The sequence below is a fragment of the Equus caballus genome, chromosome 12 (genome assembly GCF_041296265.1).
Source record: "Equus caballus isolate H_3958 breed thoroughbred chromosome 12, TB-T2T, whole genome shotgun sequence".
NCBI lineage: Eukaryota > Metazoa > Chordata > Mammalia > Perissodactyla > Equidae > Equus > Equus caballus.
Window position 1 is genome coordinate 27,685,517 of NC_091695.1, and position 17,857 is coordinate 27,703,373.

The 17,857-nt window shown below is 41.0% G+C and overlaps 1 protein-coding gene across 9 annotated transcripts; it reads left to right on the forward strand.

Moving 5' to 3' along the window:
* Positions 1-1,419: 1,419 nt before the first annotated feature.
* FAM111A (FAM111 trypsin like peptidase A) lies at positions 1,420-14,500 on the forward strand. Of its 9 annotated transcripts, none has more exons than XM_070228737.1 (6): positions 1,420-1,643; positions 2,834-2,922; positions 3,096-4,553; positions 4,830-5,015; positions 7,953-8,070; positions 10,456-14,500. In XM_070228737.1, exons 5-6 carry the CDS (start codon positions 7,990-7,992, stop codon positions 12,190-12,192), a joined length of 1,818 nt encoding a protein of 605 aa, XP_070084838.1. In that variant the 5' UTR covers positions 1,420-1,643; positions 2,834-2,922; positions 3,096-4,553; positions 4,830-5,015; positions 7,953-7,989; the 3' UTR covers positions 12,193-14,500. The 9 variants fall into 9 exon arrangements, with proteins under 9 accessions (XP_070084838.1, XP_070084840.1, XP_023509868.2 ...); XM_070228739.1 differs by having other exon boundaries at positions 4,860-5,015; XM_023654100.2 differs by lacking the exon at positions 2,834-2,922.
* Positions 14,501-17,857: the final 3,357 nt, after the last annotated feature.

Genomic DNA, 17,857 nt, shown 5'->3' on the forward strand with positions numbered 1-17,857 from the left:
TATAGCTCAAATGTCACCACCTCTGTGCTAGCATCCTTGAAACCCTCTTCATGCCACTGCTGCATCCTATTTATTTCTGTATTACAGCCCATGAGTTATAATTTCCTTTTACTTGTCTTTCTCATTTATTACATTGTAACTTATTGGATGGTGAGGACAACGTTACATTCCTTTTTATAGCCCCATTGCTTAACACTATACTTGGCACACATATAAAAGTTCCCCCAAAAAGAATTAATAATGTTTTTAAAAAGAAGAATTTAGGTTTATCATTCTCAGACAAAGTCAATGAGATATGAGTAACAGCTCTCCCAGACAGCATATGCACAGGACTTCTACTCCAACAGATACTTGTATTGGGACCATACAAATCATTAAAGATGAGGCCCCACTGTGGCGCTTCTCCATCACTTTCCTTTCTGTCTTTGCTGCTTTGTCATCCTGGGCTTCATCTGACCTTGCAAAGGGGAGCCAAGAAGAGAAAACCAGAGGCTGGTCCGCACCTTGCTGGTGAGATGACATGCCCATCCATCCACATCAAACACATTGGTTTCAGCCTGTTTTGTTGTTGTTGTTGTTTATTGTGAAGGTCACTTACACAGTTAAAGTAAAACTAAAACACAGCCACTCAAAATGAAATCTGGCTAATGATTCTGGTCTGTTTAACCATCTGGTTGAACCACGTGGCTGAATCACTTCCCCCAATTGCCAGCAAAAGAGGAGAGGGTGGGTAAAGAAATTAATTGCTAAGCTTCAGGGAACAGAAAGAGTCTGCAATTGGCTCGGGCATAGCAGTGGGCTTTTGCTGTGGCTGCTGCTATAAAAAGGCTAGGGAGGAAACCTAAGGTTAAGGAATTAAACTTCCTAATAGGTAATACATTGATTTACAAAAGAAAACTATATAACTTAGAATATATTTAAGGGTCCAGCCTGCTCTCCCCTTTTCAGGGCCAGAAATATTTGGTAGCTGAATTAATAATAGCATACTCCTTAGCCTTGCGCCAAGAATCCCTTTACAGTTTTACAACAATGCAGGGGATCACGAGTGAGGGAGAAAAGGGCATTTGAGACTGCCAGGGAAGGTGAAGCAGATCATTAGCAAACTAAAGGGGCAGTGAGGCAGCCCCAACAAGCCAAGCTAACCTCAGTTCTAGTACCTTAAGACCAACAGATGGATCTCGGAGGAGCACATGAGAGAACGACCAGCTCCGCAACTTTACAGATCTCTTCTAACCTCTCCCACCTCTCCAACGCTCAGCGAGGGACATAGTCTCCTAAGCGCTGCAAGCTCTGCCCCAGAAAACTGAAGATTGGGTAAACTATCTCCCTATCGTGCTGCCATTGGGTATGAAGGATGTCAATCCTAGCTCCGACTCCGCCCCCGCCCCCTGTACCGGTTCATCCTCTGGCTCCATCTGCAGGCGGCGCGCAAGACTCCGCTCGTGGTGAAGACGCGCCCTCGCTGGGTGAGGTTCACAGGGGCTCCGCTCGCTTGGCAGAGACTGTCCCAGAATAGGGCTGCCCGCGCCGGTGTCATACCTCGGAGCTGCGAGTCGAGGAGCTCCATGGGCGCCGCGAGAGGATCAGGGAGAAGCTGGTGAGGTCGGCAAGACGCGGAGGAGGCGGAGCGGGGAAGAGCTGAGGTGGGTTGGATCACAGAGACTGATCTAACAATAAATTCCTAGAGGCTAAAATCATGAGGCCAGGTTCCTCCTCTGAAAAATAGGGGTGATAAAAATTGTCCCCACTTTGCAGAGGTGTTGTGATGATTTAAAATTTGTAAAGTGCCTAGTTAGCAATTGACTTTAAAGATGATCCAAACCAGAGTTTCTCACCAGGGTGATTTTTTAAAGATACAGATTATATATTTACCTTGCATGTAAAAATTAATTTCTTCCCATCAAGGAAGAAGTTTTCCTCCCAAAAAACTATTTACTGACTGCAAATTAAATATGGAAGAAAAAATACTTTGGAGCTAATATTGGAAAAGACATGTCCTCTGGAGACCTAGTCTAAGAATTTTGAAATAGCCTTTTTGATAAAACATTGACAAGGAACCCAAACCATTTTCTTAGAATAGGAGTTTCATAGTAATTATAAGAACTTTGGTCTTTAGAAGACAAAAGAAGTCAGATTAAATAAATAAGTTTAATGGTCAAAATAGCTTTTTACAACTTATTTGGTTGATGGTCTTGAGAATGTGAATTTTATTTCATTTTAGGTCTCACTAGCTATGTTTTGTAACTTGAAATTGACTTCATTTTGTCTGAAATTTGAAGAAAAAAACAATAACCAAAGTTTGCTACAGAAAAAAATGTTAATCTTAGTCTTTTGTTTTAAAGATAAGGAACTTTAGTAATATAAATCAAGAAAATGCCAAAGATGTAGGGATGATGAGGAAAAAGTGTGACAGTAATCTTTCACCAAAAAAGTTTATTGTCCTATTACCTTAAACCAAAATATATTTTATTGCAAATATATTTAAGGTTTAAGAATTATTTATTTTATACCCTTTCTCCAATAAGCTAAAAAATAACTTAGCAAGCCAGAAATGTTTTTAATATAAGGATGATTAAAATTATACAAAATTATATAAAGATTTAAGAAAAAACATGATAGATATCTTGCTACATAGTAGATTTTGTTGCATAGATGTTAGAGGAACACATTTTATATCCTCTGTAATAGTAACTTTATTTAATCTTCTGTGCACTATTTCAATAAACAAAATCTATCAGTATGTTGAATTCTTAACATCCATGTTTTAGAAAGTGCTGTTAAGCCTATTGTCTGTTAAATCACTACTTTGTTTATATATTGAAATGTACAAAAGGCAAAAAAAAAAAAAAAGAAGAAGAAGGAAGGAAGGAAGGAAGGAAGAAAGGAAGAAGGGAGAGGGAAAAGCCACAGAAAACACTTCAGGTCGGTACAAACATTCTCAGTGGACTAACAACTTGTGTTTATTCTGTCATTGTAAGTCTTCTTATTCAATACTGTCTCCACATGCAGTGGCCTCAACAATGCCTGTGTTTGTTCCAAAAAGGACAACTTCACTCTTCTTCATAGCTTTCTAAGGTCCATTTCTTAATTTCCAGGCAGTATCTCAAAAGCCTGTCAAAGGCTATGAAGTCAGATGGAGATGGCAAGATGCTGTCCAGGTTTGGGAGTCACCAAGCTAGCTCTCCAAAACAGGATATCTCAGACTGTTGGGCACTTTTCAATCCCAGTATTCTTTGCCACCCTTTGCTTGTCACTGAAACTTTTACTGCTTCAGAATCCATAATGAAAAACAGAATCAGCCAAATCCTAATTCCTTGGTGATTGTTGCATGCACTACTCTCAGGGGCGTAGAATCCTCTCCGTATTTTCGGAGAATGAAAAGCGATGAAACGTACCTATAATTTACTGTTGTTGTTGACTTTTTAAAGATTGCTCTAGCCAAACCCTAGAGAACCCACAGAAGAGGAAGCAGTAATTTTAGCTACTTTGGATGTCTTGTATGGATATTAAGGCCGGTTCCCCCAAAGTGCCACCTGTATTGTAGTTACCAACACACTTTTCAACCCTATCGCTTTATATACATCATCTTCTTCTGTCAATTGCATAAGAGCTGCCACCATTGTGACCTTGATCCCTTCTCTGACACAGCATGAAATACTTGCACATTGCTCTTGATGCAGATCCTTAAACAGCTGGCTGCCTTTGCAAGCCCCTTCCCATGGAGTTCTTTGATTGTCAGCTTTGAGATGCATCTTCCTGGAGTCCATATTGTCGTCTTCATCCGGATTGTAAGCTTCTCCACATATTGGACATTTGGAGAATCAATATATGACAAGGTCGTCCACTCCCACCGCCTGCATTCGCGGCTTCTTCCTGATTGTCATACTCGTGGGGGTGTCCCAACTGCTGGGAATACTGCCTCCGGGGAAGAGCCCGACTCGCCCAAGCCCTCTCCTACCCACCCACCCACCCGCAGTGCCTCCTGTGCGCTGGAGCATGTGACGTGTCTCCTCCACCATCCTCCCGCCCCACTTCCACAGCGGGTTCCCGTGCGTGGGGCTGGGGCTCCTGGAGGGGCCCCGCTTCCAACGTTCTCGCTCCTTCTGCTCTCGGGCCTCCTGCTCCCGCGTCTCTCAAGCCCAGCCCACCGCGACCCACCCCTCACTGGAACTCTCGAATTTGGGACTAAGGAATCAAAGAAAGATGAAGCAGGCATTGATGGCAGTGAGCAATGGAGTAATGGGGCATGATCCTGATTAGGGAGGGACAGCGGCGGTCTCCCCTCTACTCGCAGCCCGGGCATTTGCTTCCACTAGCGGACGCTATGGGTCTGCGCTCACCTTTGTCCGCGCGCCGCTCGCTGGGTAGCGCGCGGCCAATCGCCTTCCGTCGTAGGCGTGTTGCTATACCATGATCTGTCTGTCATTGGTCAGATGCCCCATTCCGTAGGTTGCTGCCCCAGAGCGCAGAGTCCCCGGCTGAAGCGAAAGGTTCCCTCGAATTTTCAATTGCAGGCGGGTGACAGCTCGGTTTGGGACAGATTGTCCTCTTAGGTGAGTTACTCCTTTGTTCCTGGGGCTGACCTGGAGTTTGGGGAAAATTCATTGGCAGGGCATTGTGCAGAAAAACCTCAGGCTGGTGGAGAAGGGGTGGAAAATAAAGGACCAAGAGAGATGGTGGTGGGCAGAGGTGGGTGGGAGGCTTAGGCTGGAAGAAGTCGGGTGGATAATATGAAAGCGAAAGTAACGAAAGGGCCTGATGCACAGCAGTTCCCAAAAGGCGGGAAATTTTTTCAACCCTTAGCCCCGCCTTTCCCCTTCTCGCGGTAGGAGCTGACGTGGGCGCGCCCTCCTTGGCAGGCTGTCTTCGGAGGAGCTCAGAGGCCTTCACTTCCTCTGACAAGAACTGACCTCGGTTGGGCGCTGGATTCGAGTCCCGGGTGCTGGGGCGGGCGAGGTGCGCAGCGGAGTGGGTGAGCGCGGGACAGGTGCGCAGGAGCCTTCGGGGCTGGAAGGGTAAGGAAGGGGCTGCGGCGGGGGTGGGGGCGGGGGGGCCGCTCCGAGGTCTGGGCCAGAGGGCGCAGCCCACCTGGGGGGACAAGAAGGCACAGGTTTTATTTCAGTGGCTGCTTGTTGTCACTCTGTGTGCTGAGGGGAGCGGGGTGGTAGGTTTGGACGAAGTCTAGGGTCGGTCGGGATCCCTCTGATCCCTCAACAGCTTGGTTCAGCTCAGGCTTGGGAGTGCCTGAGAGGAGAGAGGAGGGGAGGAGGGAGAAGTGGAGAGGGGAGGGAGAGAAAGGAGGAGGACAGAGGAGGGGGAAAGAGAAGATAGCAGAGAGAGGGAGGGGGACAAACAGGAGGGGGAGAGAGAGAGAGAGAGAGGGTGGGATTTGATGGGGAGAAGAATTCCAAGGGGGAGCCTTTGGGTGGGCTGGAAACTGAGATAGGACAAGTGTATTGCCTTATCTCTTTACTGCAGGACATAGGGCAAGGCCCTCAGGTCACAGAGCCTCTGCTTCTCCAGCTATAAAACAGAACTTGGAGTAGGATAGTACACTTCACGTTTTGATGGAACATGGTTCAGACTGGATGCTGGAAACCGTGTTGGAGGAGGGTATTGGGGTATTAGTTTCTTACCCTCTTGCTCCTCTCCACTGTGATTGCTCTAGTTCATTCCAGTGGAGTGCAAAATTCACGTTCGTTTCTGCCCACTTTATATTCCTTTTTTGGTCCATGTGTAATAATCACTCTTAAAGCATCTGAGGCCTCTCTCAATTCCATAGGATGGGTCACCATCAACAGACACACTGAACCCCCAAATTCTCTTAGTTGTTAGGCAGTAAGTTCCTGCCTTCAAGGATCTCTCAACATAGCCCAGCTCCTTAATTTTATGTATCTATTTTTGTTTCCCCAAGTTCTCTGCTCCTTAAAAAGTACCCCTGGGGCCAGCCTGGTGGTGTAGTGGTTAAGTTCATGTGCTTCACTTTGGTTGCCCGGCTTCCCTGGTTCGGATCCTGGGCATGGACCTACACAGGGCTCATCAAGCCATGCTGTGGTGGCATCCTACATAGAAGAACTAGCAGGACTTACAACTTTTGGGGCTTTGGGGAGAAAAAAAATGAGGAAGATTGGCAACAGATGTTAGCTTAGGGTCAATCTTCCTCACCAAAAAGCTTAAAAAAAAAAGGTACGCCAGTGGTAAGGATATTGTTGTTGATAATACTAACAGCAGCAATATTTACTGGGCAATCTGTCATGTGCTAGGCCTTGTTCTAAAGGCTTTACATGCTTTATATTTTTTAATCTTCACAACAACAGAGGCTGATTCTGTTGCTGCTTCCATCTTGGAGGTGTGGAGAATGAGGCAGAGAGTGAAGATAGTAAATGATAGCCTGGTATTTGAACCCAGATGGTACTATGAAAACAAACATGGATACAGCACTTTCTTATTCATTCTCTCATTTAGAATCATTGCCTCATTTTGCAAAGAGAACACAAAGGCTCAGAAAGGCTGAAGTGAGTTTCCTAGCTAGCATATTACTGGTAAATGATGAAGCCAGGTTTCCTGCTCTGTAGTGAAATGGTTAAGAGAATAAACATAGTCTTTAGATAATTTCTACTTGACAAGAAATACAGGGGCCAGAGCATAAATTTAAAAAACATCAAAAAGCAACCCAGAAGGTGAACATTCTACAACTTCTCTGTTCCCTTCAACAAATCAATGCTTTTCCTAGAATAAGAGACTTAAGAGCCATACTAATTAAAGACAACTTGTCTACTTCAATTAAATCTTGTTCTGAATAAATTAGTGGTATAATTCTTTAAGAAAAAGTCTTAAATTTTTAGAGATGGAAGATTATAATTAGGGTTAAAATATTATGTTGTCTCTAACTGTAAAATAGTCTAGTAAAATAAAAAGACACAAATTTGCAAAAAATGAGCAATTATTAACTGTGATAAGTATAGGGAAGTTCATTATACTATTTGTTTTTTTTTAATATTTGAAAATGTTCATAATCAAAAGTCATTAAAAGTATACTTTCTGGGGCTTTGTGACCTTGAGTAAATAGTTTAATTTCCCTAAGTGTTCAAGTTCTTTATTAGTAAAATGGGACTAATAATGTCTATCTCACAGGGCTGTAAGAAGTATGTGAAGTAGTTTATGAAGAGCACTGAGAACCGGGCATAGTACATCATATGCATACTCCATTCATTCATCGAATGTATCTTTACAAATGTATCTTTATTGAGGGCCTGCCGTGTGCCAGACGTTGTGTTAGATACTGAGATACTGAACATAGACAGCTGCTGCCCTCTGTGGTTTTCCTTCTAGTGGTATTTATCACTATTGAGGATTTCACTATTTTATTTACATTGTTCATTTTCTTCTGGGGAGACATCAGAGGAAAGATAGAGGGCAAGCTGTCATTTTGATTTATCTTCATGGTATCACCCAGTTCCTTTTCCATCTGTTTCCCTGCAATTGTACCATCTCCATCTTAAACGGAGGCTAGATTTTAACATCAATGTAACTAGAACACGCTTTTGAGTTCTCCAACTGCAAACCCTTCTGTCGGGTATTTATACCTGCATTTGAATTCCATCTCTGCCGTGTAGCTCTGGTCTTGGGCAGGTCACCTACGTTCTCTGAGTTACACTTTCCCCATCTGCAAAATGCAGCTATACCTGCTTTGCATGGTATCTGTGGGCATGGGCGATTAGAGATAATTTTTGTAAAGTATTTAGTATAGTGCTCTATAAAAGGGAGCTTTTATTGTTGGGGTGATTGTAGTTGATAGAAAAACTGTCTACTTGCTCAGTTAACATCTCTGAGGAGAGCAAAGCTGGAGCTGAAGGAAAAGGTGGGCTATGGGGTCCCTGTTAATCTTATCCTCTGTACAATTAAGAATAGCTATGAAGATACTACTGTAACTTGAACCTCTTTGAAATTAGTATTTCAGCTGAACTGTCTATTCGTCTTCAAGCCATCATGAGCCCTAAGAAGCGCAGGTCACAGAAGATCCCATTTGATAAAAAGAGTAATATGAAAATTGATAACTATTTTTCTCAGGTATGTTTGTAACAATTTATAGAATATCTTGATATTAGACTTAGCCATCCTTCACATTGATTCATAGTTCTTCCTGTCAAGAAATTATCTCATTGTATGTGGGGAATATTAAGTAAGTTTCTCATCCATTTTATTCTTTCTATTTTGGGAGGTGGTGGCGGGGAGGAGTTTTGGTAAAAATCTTGGCCATATCAAAGCAGCCTTTAATAAAAAGCTATTGTAGGGGCTGGCCCAGTGGCGTAGTGGTTGAGTTCTTGCACTCCGCTTTGGCGGCCCTAGGTTTGCAGGTTCAGATCCCAGGCGCAGACATAGTACCGCTTGTCAAGCTACACTGTGGCAACATCCCACATAAAATAGAGGAAGATTGGCATAGATGTTAGCTCAATGGCAATCTTTCTCAAGCAAAAAGAGGAAGATTGACAACAGATGTTAGCTTAGCGTCGATCTTCCTCACATGCACAAAAAAAGCTATTGTAACATTTCCTGAACAACTGCAAAATATCAAATATAATGTATTAAACTATGTAATAAGACAAAATCAATGCTATTTCAAAGCATGAAAATATATACCATCCCAAATATGGCTGATCTATTTGATAACAATAATAACCTACATTTGTATAGTGCTTTACAGTTTATAAAACAATTTTTTAAATGTTTACTCTTACTGTAACCTTGTTAGGCAGTCAGGAAGGATTTTATTATCCTCAATTTGTTTATAAGAAGAGAAGAGAAGTGAGTTGTTGCTTAAGGCAGAAGTGGAGTGAAGTCTTGGACTTAAGTTTATTTACTGACATTAAGTCGGAGCTCTTTCTATTAACTGGGCTTTGTTATCATATCAAACCATCACATCCTTTTCTGACTCTAAAATGCTCCTTGAATTTATCAAGGAGTCTGAGAAATGGTGAACATTTGAGAATGCAACTTAAAAGCCTTTAACTTTTCTTTGACCCTGGTTTTAACTGAAACATCCAAATATCTAGAAAAGCCAAGAGAAGTCTAATTCTGTTTTTCTCTATTCTGTTCCACAACAGAGGGAGCTAATAATCAGGTACTACACCAGATCCCCTTTTGAAAGTGTCCATATCCGCCCAAGAATCCTTTGAATAGTTGGAAATCCATTACATTGTTCTGATGGGGTGTATGACAGCATTTTTGGATGTTTTGGCAGCATTAGGCTGAAGGGGTACTCTTTGAGACTTTGTATGAAGTCCCAGAGTAAATTTATATTATGTTACATTCCTTTTTTTTGATCCAGAATATTAATACCATTACAAAGAAGGAAAGTAAAAATTAACGTATAATGTGCAGGTCATTGTGCCAGGCATTGTCACATGTGATGTTATACTTAATCTGTACAATAATCCTGGCATTGTTATTCCATTACCAGCAAGTGGCATTGCTGGCATATGAACCCATATCTGTTGGCACCCCTGCCATGATGAATCTGACTTGGGTAAAATGTATCTTTTAAATATAGGAATCAGATGCTCTTAATTTTTCATTGAATTTCTGCTATTTTATTAATTCTCCTTACGTAATTCCTCTCCCCTCCCCCACCCCTGATTTTTAAGATAATGCCCTATGATAATGGGAATCAATGATATAAAATTTACAAAAAGAATATATAATCTAATGGAAGAAATGCTAGACTAGGTATTGGAGTTCTGATATTCACTTCATTCATTGGTTATTATGTGACCCCAGAAAAGGCACTTACAGGGAGAACTTTCTGTGCTTCCGTTTCTCCACCAAAAGGACAGAGAGGCCATATTTGTTCCTCCTCATTTCATAGCATTTAGGAATTAATTGATATAATAGAGGAAATAATTTGCACTCTTTTCATGATAGATGCCAGGTGAATCAAAGTTTTTATTATAAATAACTATATTATTATGACCAAATTATTAGTTAACTAATCATGGTTTTTTTTTAATATTTAATGCATAATAAATCCCGATAACTTATTCTTGCCGAGTTTGGAGCTTTAAGAAGACATTTTTGGTGCAATCCATCACTATGCTCAGAAAAAAATAAAAACTATACAGCTGAAAATAGTAAACAAGACCTGAAATAACACTGTAAGAGAGTTGGCAGACTTTTAAGCATCTCTGTTTTTGATGCAGTTGAAAAAAAGTTATTTCTTTCCTCATTTCCCAGAAAAATGCACTAGTGTGGCAGTATGAAGAGCTTATCTGACTGATGGGACAGGAAACTCACCTTATATTTTGAATCCCAACTCAAACTCTGATTTCTTTGTATTCACTGGCCTTTTGAGATTGGTTCTGAGTTTCCTATAGAAATTTTTTGAATTATGTACTAAAAACAGAAACAAAAAACTAGAGTTGCATTCAGAGTTTTAAAGTATTTAACATTTATTTTTAGGTCAATAAAAAAGAACAGAATAATTCCAGTATTTCTCAAATGAAGACGGGCTCTAGAAAAGGTCCAAAAGATATCTCTAACACCCAGGCTCAAGGACCCAAAGACCAGACTGTGCCCCTAAATAAGACAATTTATGTTACCTTGGATGTAAATCACAAGAAAAACAAAAAGATGAAACACGAGCTCACACATAATGAGAGGGATAGCTTATACGTGGCACTCAACACTCTTAAGGCTGTCAAAGAAGAGATAGAAACTCAGCAAGGCAAAGAAATGCTGGTGCGAGGCACAGAAGGAATTGAAGGATATATAAACCTGGGAATGCCTCTCAGTTGTTTTCCGGAAAACTGTCACGTGGTACTTAGATTTGCCCAAAGTAAGCAGAAAGAAGAGAACCAGGTATTTGGCCGGCATGACGAGGTATCTGCTGACTGTGTCAAATTTTATATTCATGCAATTGGGAAGAGGAAAAAAAGGATTGTCAAACGCGGGGAACTTCACAAAGAAGGGTGCAAACTCTGCATCTATGCTTTCAAAGGAGAAACCATCAAGGATGCTCTGTGCAAGGATGGCAGGTTTCTTTCCTGTCTGGAGAATGATGATTGGAAACTCATTAAAAACTTGGACTCCATTTTAGAAAACACACAACCTGTTGATGACTTAGAAGGCAAGCTCTTTCAGATCGAGGTTGAAAAAAGAATGGGCTCCAGGGCAGCAGCAGCTCTGAATCCTGAGTTAGAGGAAGTAAACACTTGTGTGTTGAGTGAAGAAATTGTGGACCAGTACCCCAGTTTGAAAAGAGAACGTGAAAAAATCAGAGAAAATTTTGAGAAAGAAATGAAAAAAATAAAGGGGAAAACTTCATTATTTAAATTGCATAAAACAAACTTTGGGAAACTGACAAAAAACTCTACTCTGGTTAAAGTACACAAACTTCTTTCTCATCTCAGTAACTCAATTGGGTACATATCCTGGGACAACAATGGAAATATGGGCTCTGCCACCTGCTTTGTTTTTAGAGGGTTGTTCATTTTCACTTGTCGACATGTAATAAATAACATTGTGGGACAAGGTATAGAGCCAAGTAAGTGGGCAGACATAGTTGGTCAGTGTGTGAGAGTGACATTTGGTTATGAAGGGCTCCCAGAAAAAGAAGAGAATTGCTTTTTTGTTGAACCTTGGTTTGAGATATCTGATGAAACTCTTGATTATGCTGTTCTGAAACTGAAGGAAAATGGACAGAAAGTACCTTCGGGACTGTATAATGGAATTTCTCCCACACCTGCTGGTGGGCTGCTGTATATTATTGGCCACCCAAATGGAGAGGCAAAGTCTACTGATGCTTGTGCTGTGATCCCTCAAGGTCAGCGAGTAGAGAAATGTCAGGAAAATCTTCAGGCTAGAGAAGCACAGGGTTGTGATTATGCTAGGGAGTGGATCCATATGTTCACTCAAAGTAGTTTCCAGGAAGTAGTTTACAACCGTGATGTGATTACCTATGAGACCTCTTTTTTTTGGGGGTCTTCTGGCTCCCCAGTGTTTGATTCAAAAGGTTCATTGCTGGCCATGCATACTGCTGGCTTCCCTTATTTGTACCCAAACACAGTTCCCACTATCATTGAGTTTGGCCCTACTCTCGAATCCATCCTCCTTGATATTAAGCAAAATCATGGAGCATGGTATGAAGAACTATGTATAAATCAGCAAGATGTAGAAATGTTGAGTGATGAGGATTGAGGACAGTGAGAATTTGGTCTGTTTACTAGTTTTAAGCAGATTACCTGTGGAGTTGCTATTCCGTAGGCAATGATGATAGTTTTCTAAATTCCAAATGGTCAGTTTCGTCAACAGTAATAATAATTAGTGCCAGCTCTGATGGCCTAGTGGTTAAAGTTTGCCACTCTGACCACTTGAGCAGCCAGGGTTCATTTCCTGGTCACAGAACCACATTACCTGTCTGTCAGTTGCCATGCTGTGGCAGCTCACATAGAAGAACTAGAATGTCTTAGAACTAGGATATACAACCATGTACTGGGGCCTTGGGGAGGGAAAAAAAAGAAAAAAGGAAGACTAGCAGCAAATGTTAGCTCAGGGTGAACTTTTCCCTGCAAAAAAATAAAAACAAAAAAAAGAAAATTTAATCAGGAAATATGTAAAGTGTGAGGGCAAAGTCTCCTGAAATGACATTCAGAAATAACCATTCTTAAGTATGCAAGCTAGAAATTAAAATAATAATAATTATTGGTGACTTCCTAGGTGCCAAGCATTTTTCTAAGCACATGAAGAAGCTAGTCCTTACAACTCTATGAGGTGGACTGTTATCCCTATTTTACTTTTTTTAAGAAATTTTCATTTTTGCTAATGATTACTGTTTTTTTGCAAGGGAAGATTAGCCCTAAGCCAACATCTGTTGCCAATCTTCTTCCTTTTTTTCTTCTTCTTCCCCCATCCGCCGCCAAAGGCCCAGTACATAGTTGTGTATAGTTGTGAGTTCTTCTGTGTGACCCACTGTCACAGCGTCGCTACTGACAGACAAGTTGTATGATTCCAAGCCCAGGAACGGAACCTGGGCCGCTGAAGCAGAGCGTGCTGAACTTTAACCACTAGGCCGTCAGGGCTGGCTCTCTGTTATCCCTATTTTAAAGTCAAGCAATGTGAAGAATTGATTAAGATAAGATTAGGTAATAATCAGTTGTATACTCTAAAAGTAGTGTGACCGTTATTTTTTTTAACCTTCCATATCTTCCCCTAAATTCAGTTGCTTGAAGGCAGGATCTGAGACTTGTTCATCTCATTATCTGCAATATCTGGCACATGGAATGTACGTGCTTAGAAAATGTGTGGGTTGAGGCCAGCCCGGTGGCGCAGCGGTTAAGTTCGCCCGTTACACTTCTCAGCAGCCTGGGATTTGCTGGTTCGGATTCTGGGTGCAGACATGGCACCGCTTGGCACGCCATGCTGTGGTAGGCATCCCACGTATAAAGTAGAGGAAGATGGGCACGATGTTAGCTCAGAGCCAGGCTTCCTATGCAAAAAAGAGGAGGACTGGCAGTAATTAGCTCAGGGCTAATCTTCCTCAAAAAAAAAAAAAAGGAAAGAAAATGTGTGGGTCAATCAGTAGCAAAACTTAGGGATGCAGTTAATTTTTAGTGAGGAACTAAATACTTGGCTAGAAATGATCTCAAACAAAATTGTTATTGTTCACTGTACTTGGATGGGAAATAACTTTATCACCTAGAGTACAGTGTTTATGGGCAGGTTCCTTTGACTTTCATCTTAAAGACTCATTCTTAGGTGAGCACCTTTTCCCTCATCTCCTTCAGTGAGGTTGTTTCATAGGTTTTTTTAATACAGTTAAGATTTTCTCGTCACAGCCTGCCTTCTTTCCTTTGGTCCCTTGACCTCCTAAATGATTTCTTAAATTTGCATACATTAAGGTTCACTTTTCATGCTGTAAATTCTATGGGTTTTGACAAGTGCATAATGTCATGTATCCATCATTACAATGTTATCCAGAATCACTTCACCACCCTAAAATTCCCATGTGCTTTACCTATTTATCCCTCCTCTCTCCCCTGAACCCCTGGTGACCCCTGACCTTTGTGCTGTCCCTGTAGTTTGCCTTTTCCAGAGTGTCATAGAAGCGGAATCATATACTAGTTAGCTTTTTCAGATTGACTTCTTTCAGTTAGCAATATGCAATTAAAGTATTTCTCTGTCTTTTCATGGATTGAAAACTCATTTCTTTTTATTGCTGAATAATATTTCATTGTGTGGATATATCACAGTTTGTTTATTCATTCACTTTTTGAAAGATAATTTGGCTGCTTACAGTTGGTGATTCTAAATAAATTTGCGTACAAGCTTTTGTGTGAACATAAATTTTCAACTGAGTTGGGTAAATACCTAGAAGTGTGATTACTGTGGTATATGCTAAGATTGTGTTCAACTTTGTAAGAATCTGCCAAACTGTCTTCCAATGTGGCTATACCATTTCGCATTCCCACTAGCAATAAATGAGAGTTCGTATTGTTTCACATCCTCACCAACGTTTGGTATTGTCAGTTTTTTGGATTTTAGGCATATTAATACTGTTGTAATGCCTGGTATTCTTCAGGGAATTATGATATTCATTCAGGAAATTGGGGCTGTTTTGGATGATCTAGCATATGTACACGTAGTTACAGTATCAGTCTGGATTCTGAAGAATAAAGCCACTACAAACACAGTAAGAATCAGGTATTTAGTTATGAATTGGGGTTGTATGAATATGGAAGGAGCACAGGAAGAGAAAATCTGTCAGACTGCAGCCAGAGGATGTCAACCTAAAGCATTGGAAAACAGATAGAAGTTGCTGATTGACGTGGGAAAGTCTGAGAAGTTGCCATGTCTTGTCTCCATGATGGTAAAGTGATAGCTTACAAAGAGGTTGCAAAGTTGCAGCATCAGACATAACGTACAAGTGGGAGCTTATGGAGCCAAAGTCCTGCCTGACTGCCACAATCTTCCAGTAATGACTTCCACTTCATTTCCACCGCCCAATATTTTTATGAGTTTTTCTTACCAATGCAACCCAGAAAACACAGGGATTTGAGGAAAATAATTCTCAGCTTTATAAGGAAGTAGTGATGCTGCTAAACTGACAATAGGTAGCCAGCACACACAAGCATGCGATACGTGCACATATATACAATCATCAATTATCATTGTAAGCAAGGCTGTAACCCAGTGTTTATCATGAAGTGTATGTTACAACTGATTACTAACTGCAAGTCACCTGCGTATTCACCATGTCCTACAAATAAATTATGCTATAAACAAATCCTATCACCAGGTGTTTTTGTTCAGCTGAAATATTTGGCCATGTTTAATATCTGATGCCATCACAGAGAATTATCAAGTGAAAACTCAGGCCAAAATTGGACACAGCTAGGAAAAATTCTACTTCTTCCTGCCGCCTTTTGATTTTTCATACAGCCCATCTCTTTTCTGTCTTTCCTTATTTTCCTCATGAGAATTCCAGGTGAGCTCACAAAAGCTTTAATCATGGCCTTTCACTTCTCATTTCTACCTTGGTTTCTCTTCCAAAACATTAATTTCCTTATTTCATCCCTTCCCGTCTTTCACACTGAAACACAAACTCTTGTTTTTCTATCACGCTCTCTGCCTGTTAACACCTTTGAAGACATCCAGAAAGGATTTTGAATTTCAGATTTTGAAAACTGCCCAATATATACAGCTGATATGCCTTGGGATAATTACTTAAAATCCCTGAGCCTTGATTTCTTATCAGTATTTTTAAAAAATTATATAGCTTGATAATGGACTAAGCACTGTCTTAAGTACTTTATGATAACTCTGCATCCTCACATCAGCCCTCTAAGGTAGGTACTTTCATTAGCCCCATTTCACTCATAAGGAAACTGAGGCACAAAAAGGTTAACGAACTTGGCCAAGTTTGTACAGCTCTTGAGAAGAAGAGAAATGGATGGGAAATCCAAAAGACAGAAGAAAGGACAGTTGCTCCTTGGAACCTCTGACCTCTGATCAAATCCATTGACCTTTTATCAACTTTTCTACAGGCTGTCCTTTTTATTTCTTAATTTATATACAGTAATATGCACTCGTATTTTATTTCTTTTTATTTATTTATTTTTTTAGGAAGATTAGCTTTGAACTAACATCCACCACCAATCCTCCTCTTTTTGCTGAGGAAGATTGGCCCTGAGCTAACATCTGTGCCCATCTTCTTCTGTTTTATATGTGGGACACCTGCCACAGCATAGGTTCGCACCCGGGATCCGAACTGGCGAACCCCAGGCCGCTGTGAAGCAGAGTGTGCAAACTTAACCTCTACGCCACTGGCCCAGCCCCTGTGCTCTTTTATTTTTGTCACACAGTCCTATGAGTTTTAAACCACCATTATCAGGATGCAAAACAACTCTAGCACCCCAAAGAATCTCCGTGTATCACCCTATTTTAATCTGACACTTGCCCCTTCCCTACTCCCTGACAAATGCTTGTCTCCCGTCTTAAAGGATCTTTTTATTCTTAGCTTTTTATGGCACTTGACTTTCCTTCCACTGTTCAAGCCATTCCTCACTCCTCTTTCTCTTCATACTATCCAAATATTCCTTTGGAATCCCATCTTTCATCCTCTTCACTCCCTTATTCTCCACTTGGCAATTGCAGTCATGGGTCAGCTTCCCTAGTACCTGTCTCTGGATCATTCCATGATTATTAGTTCTAGCCCTGATATGTCTCAGGAGCACAAATATGCAAGTCAAACTCCTGGACAGAGTCCCCTCAAACCCAACTTGTTAGAAACCAAGCCATGGAGAACCCCCACCCTGCACCCCCTGAATCTGCTTTTTCCTGGTGTCTGTATTCTTTTCACAGCCTCGCCACCCACCTAGCCTTCCAGACTAAAATCTTTGGAAGTATTTTTGGTCACTCATTTCCCCTCATCTCCCATATCTATGTTATCAACAAGTCTTGACCCCTCATCTCCAGTTCTTCATTTCTTTCCATTCTCTTTCGTCTCTCTTCCATTGATAACGTTATCACAGTAGCTAACATTTTATGCAGTGCTTAATATTTAGGGCCATGTTAAAACTTTAAATGCAATATCACATTTACATTTTGCACAATCTTAGAAGGTAAATTTTCTCATCATCTCAATTTGACAAATGAGAAAATAAGGCATCTAAGGTGGAAAGTCATCCTGAGCGGGGAAGCAGGTTTTAGACCACCTCTGGAGCCTGGATAACCATTCCAGATCACCAGGAGCCCTAAACGCAATTCTGTCTCCTGGCTTCCCTGGGGACAAAGTGTCAGAAGACGTGAAGATCTGGAGCATTCCTTTCTTCCCTTGCCATGCAAACTGCTGAAAAAACTGGGCAAAATCAGCCACCCACCTCTACGCCACCCACCCCAAATCTTATTTTAACATGTTGAACTGAATTATCTTTATGGTACTTTTGAGCTCTGAACTTCTGAAATTGAGAGAGGAGACCATGGACTTAGGGGAAATGTTAACCAGGGCTCTTTTATGGGGCAGAATGTATTAATATTTAGGTTACATAATAGAAAAGTTACAGAGGTTGTAGTGGGTTGAACTGTGCCCCCAAAAAGATATGTCTGAGCCTTAGCCACTAGTACTTGTGAATGTGGATGTGACTTTTTCTTTTTAGAAATCAAGTCTTTGCAGATGTAATTAAGTTAAGAATCTCTAGAAGAGTTCATCCTAGTTTTAAGGTGGGCCCTAAACCTAATGATTAGTGTCCTTATAAGGGAAAGAAGAGGGAGATTTGACACACACCAAGAGAAAGGCCTTGAGGGAATTAAAAATAAGAAGAAGACGACATAAACATCTGAAAAAGCCTGAGAAGGGAAAGTTGGG

Coding starts and splice junctions, on each gene's coding strand:
- FAM111A (XM_070228737.1), top strand. CDS start 7,990: ATGAGCCCTAAGAAGCGCAGGTCACAGAAGATCCCATTTGATAAAAAG. Junction 8,071..10,455: donor TTGATAACTATTTTTCTCAG/GTATGTTTGTAA, acceptor ATTTATTTTTAG/GTCAATAAAAAAGAACAGAA.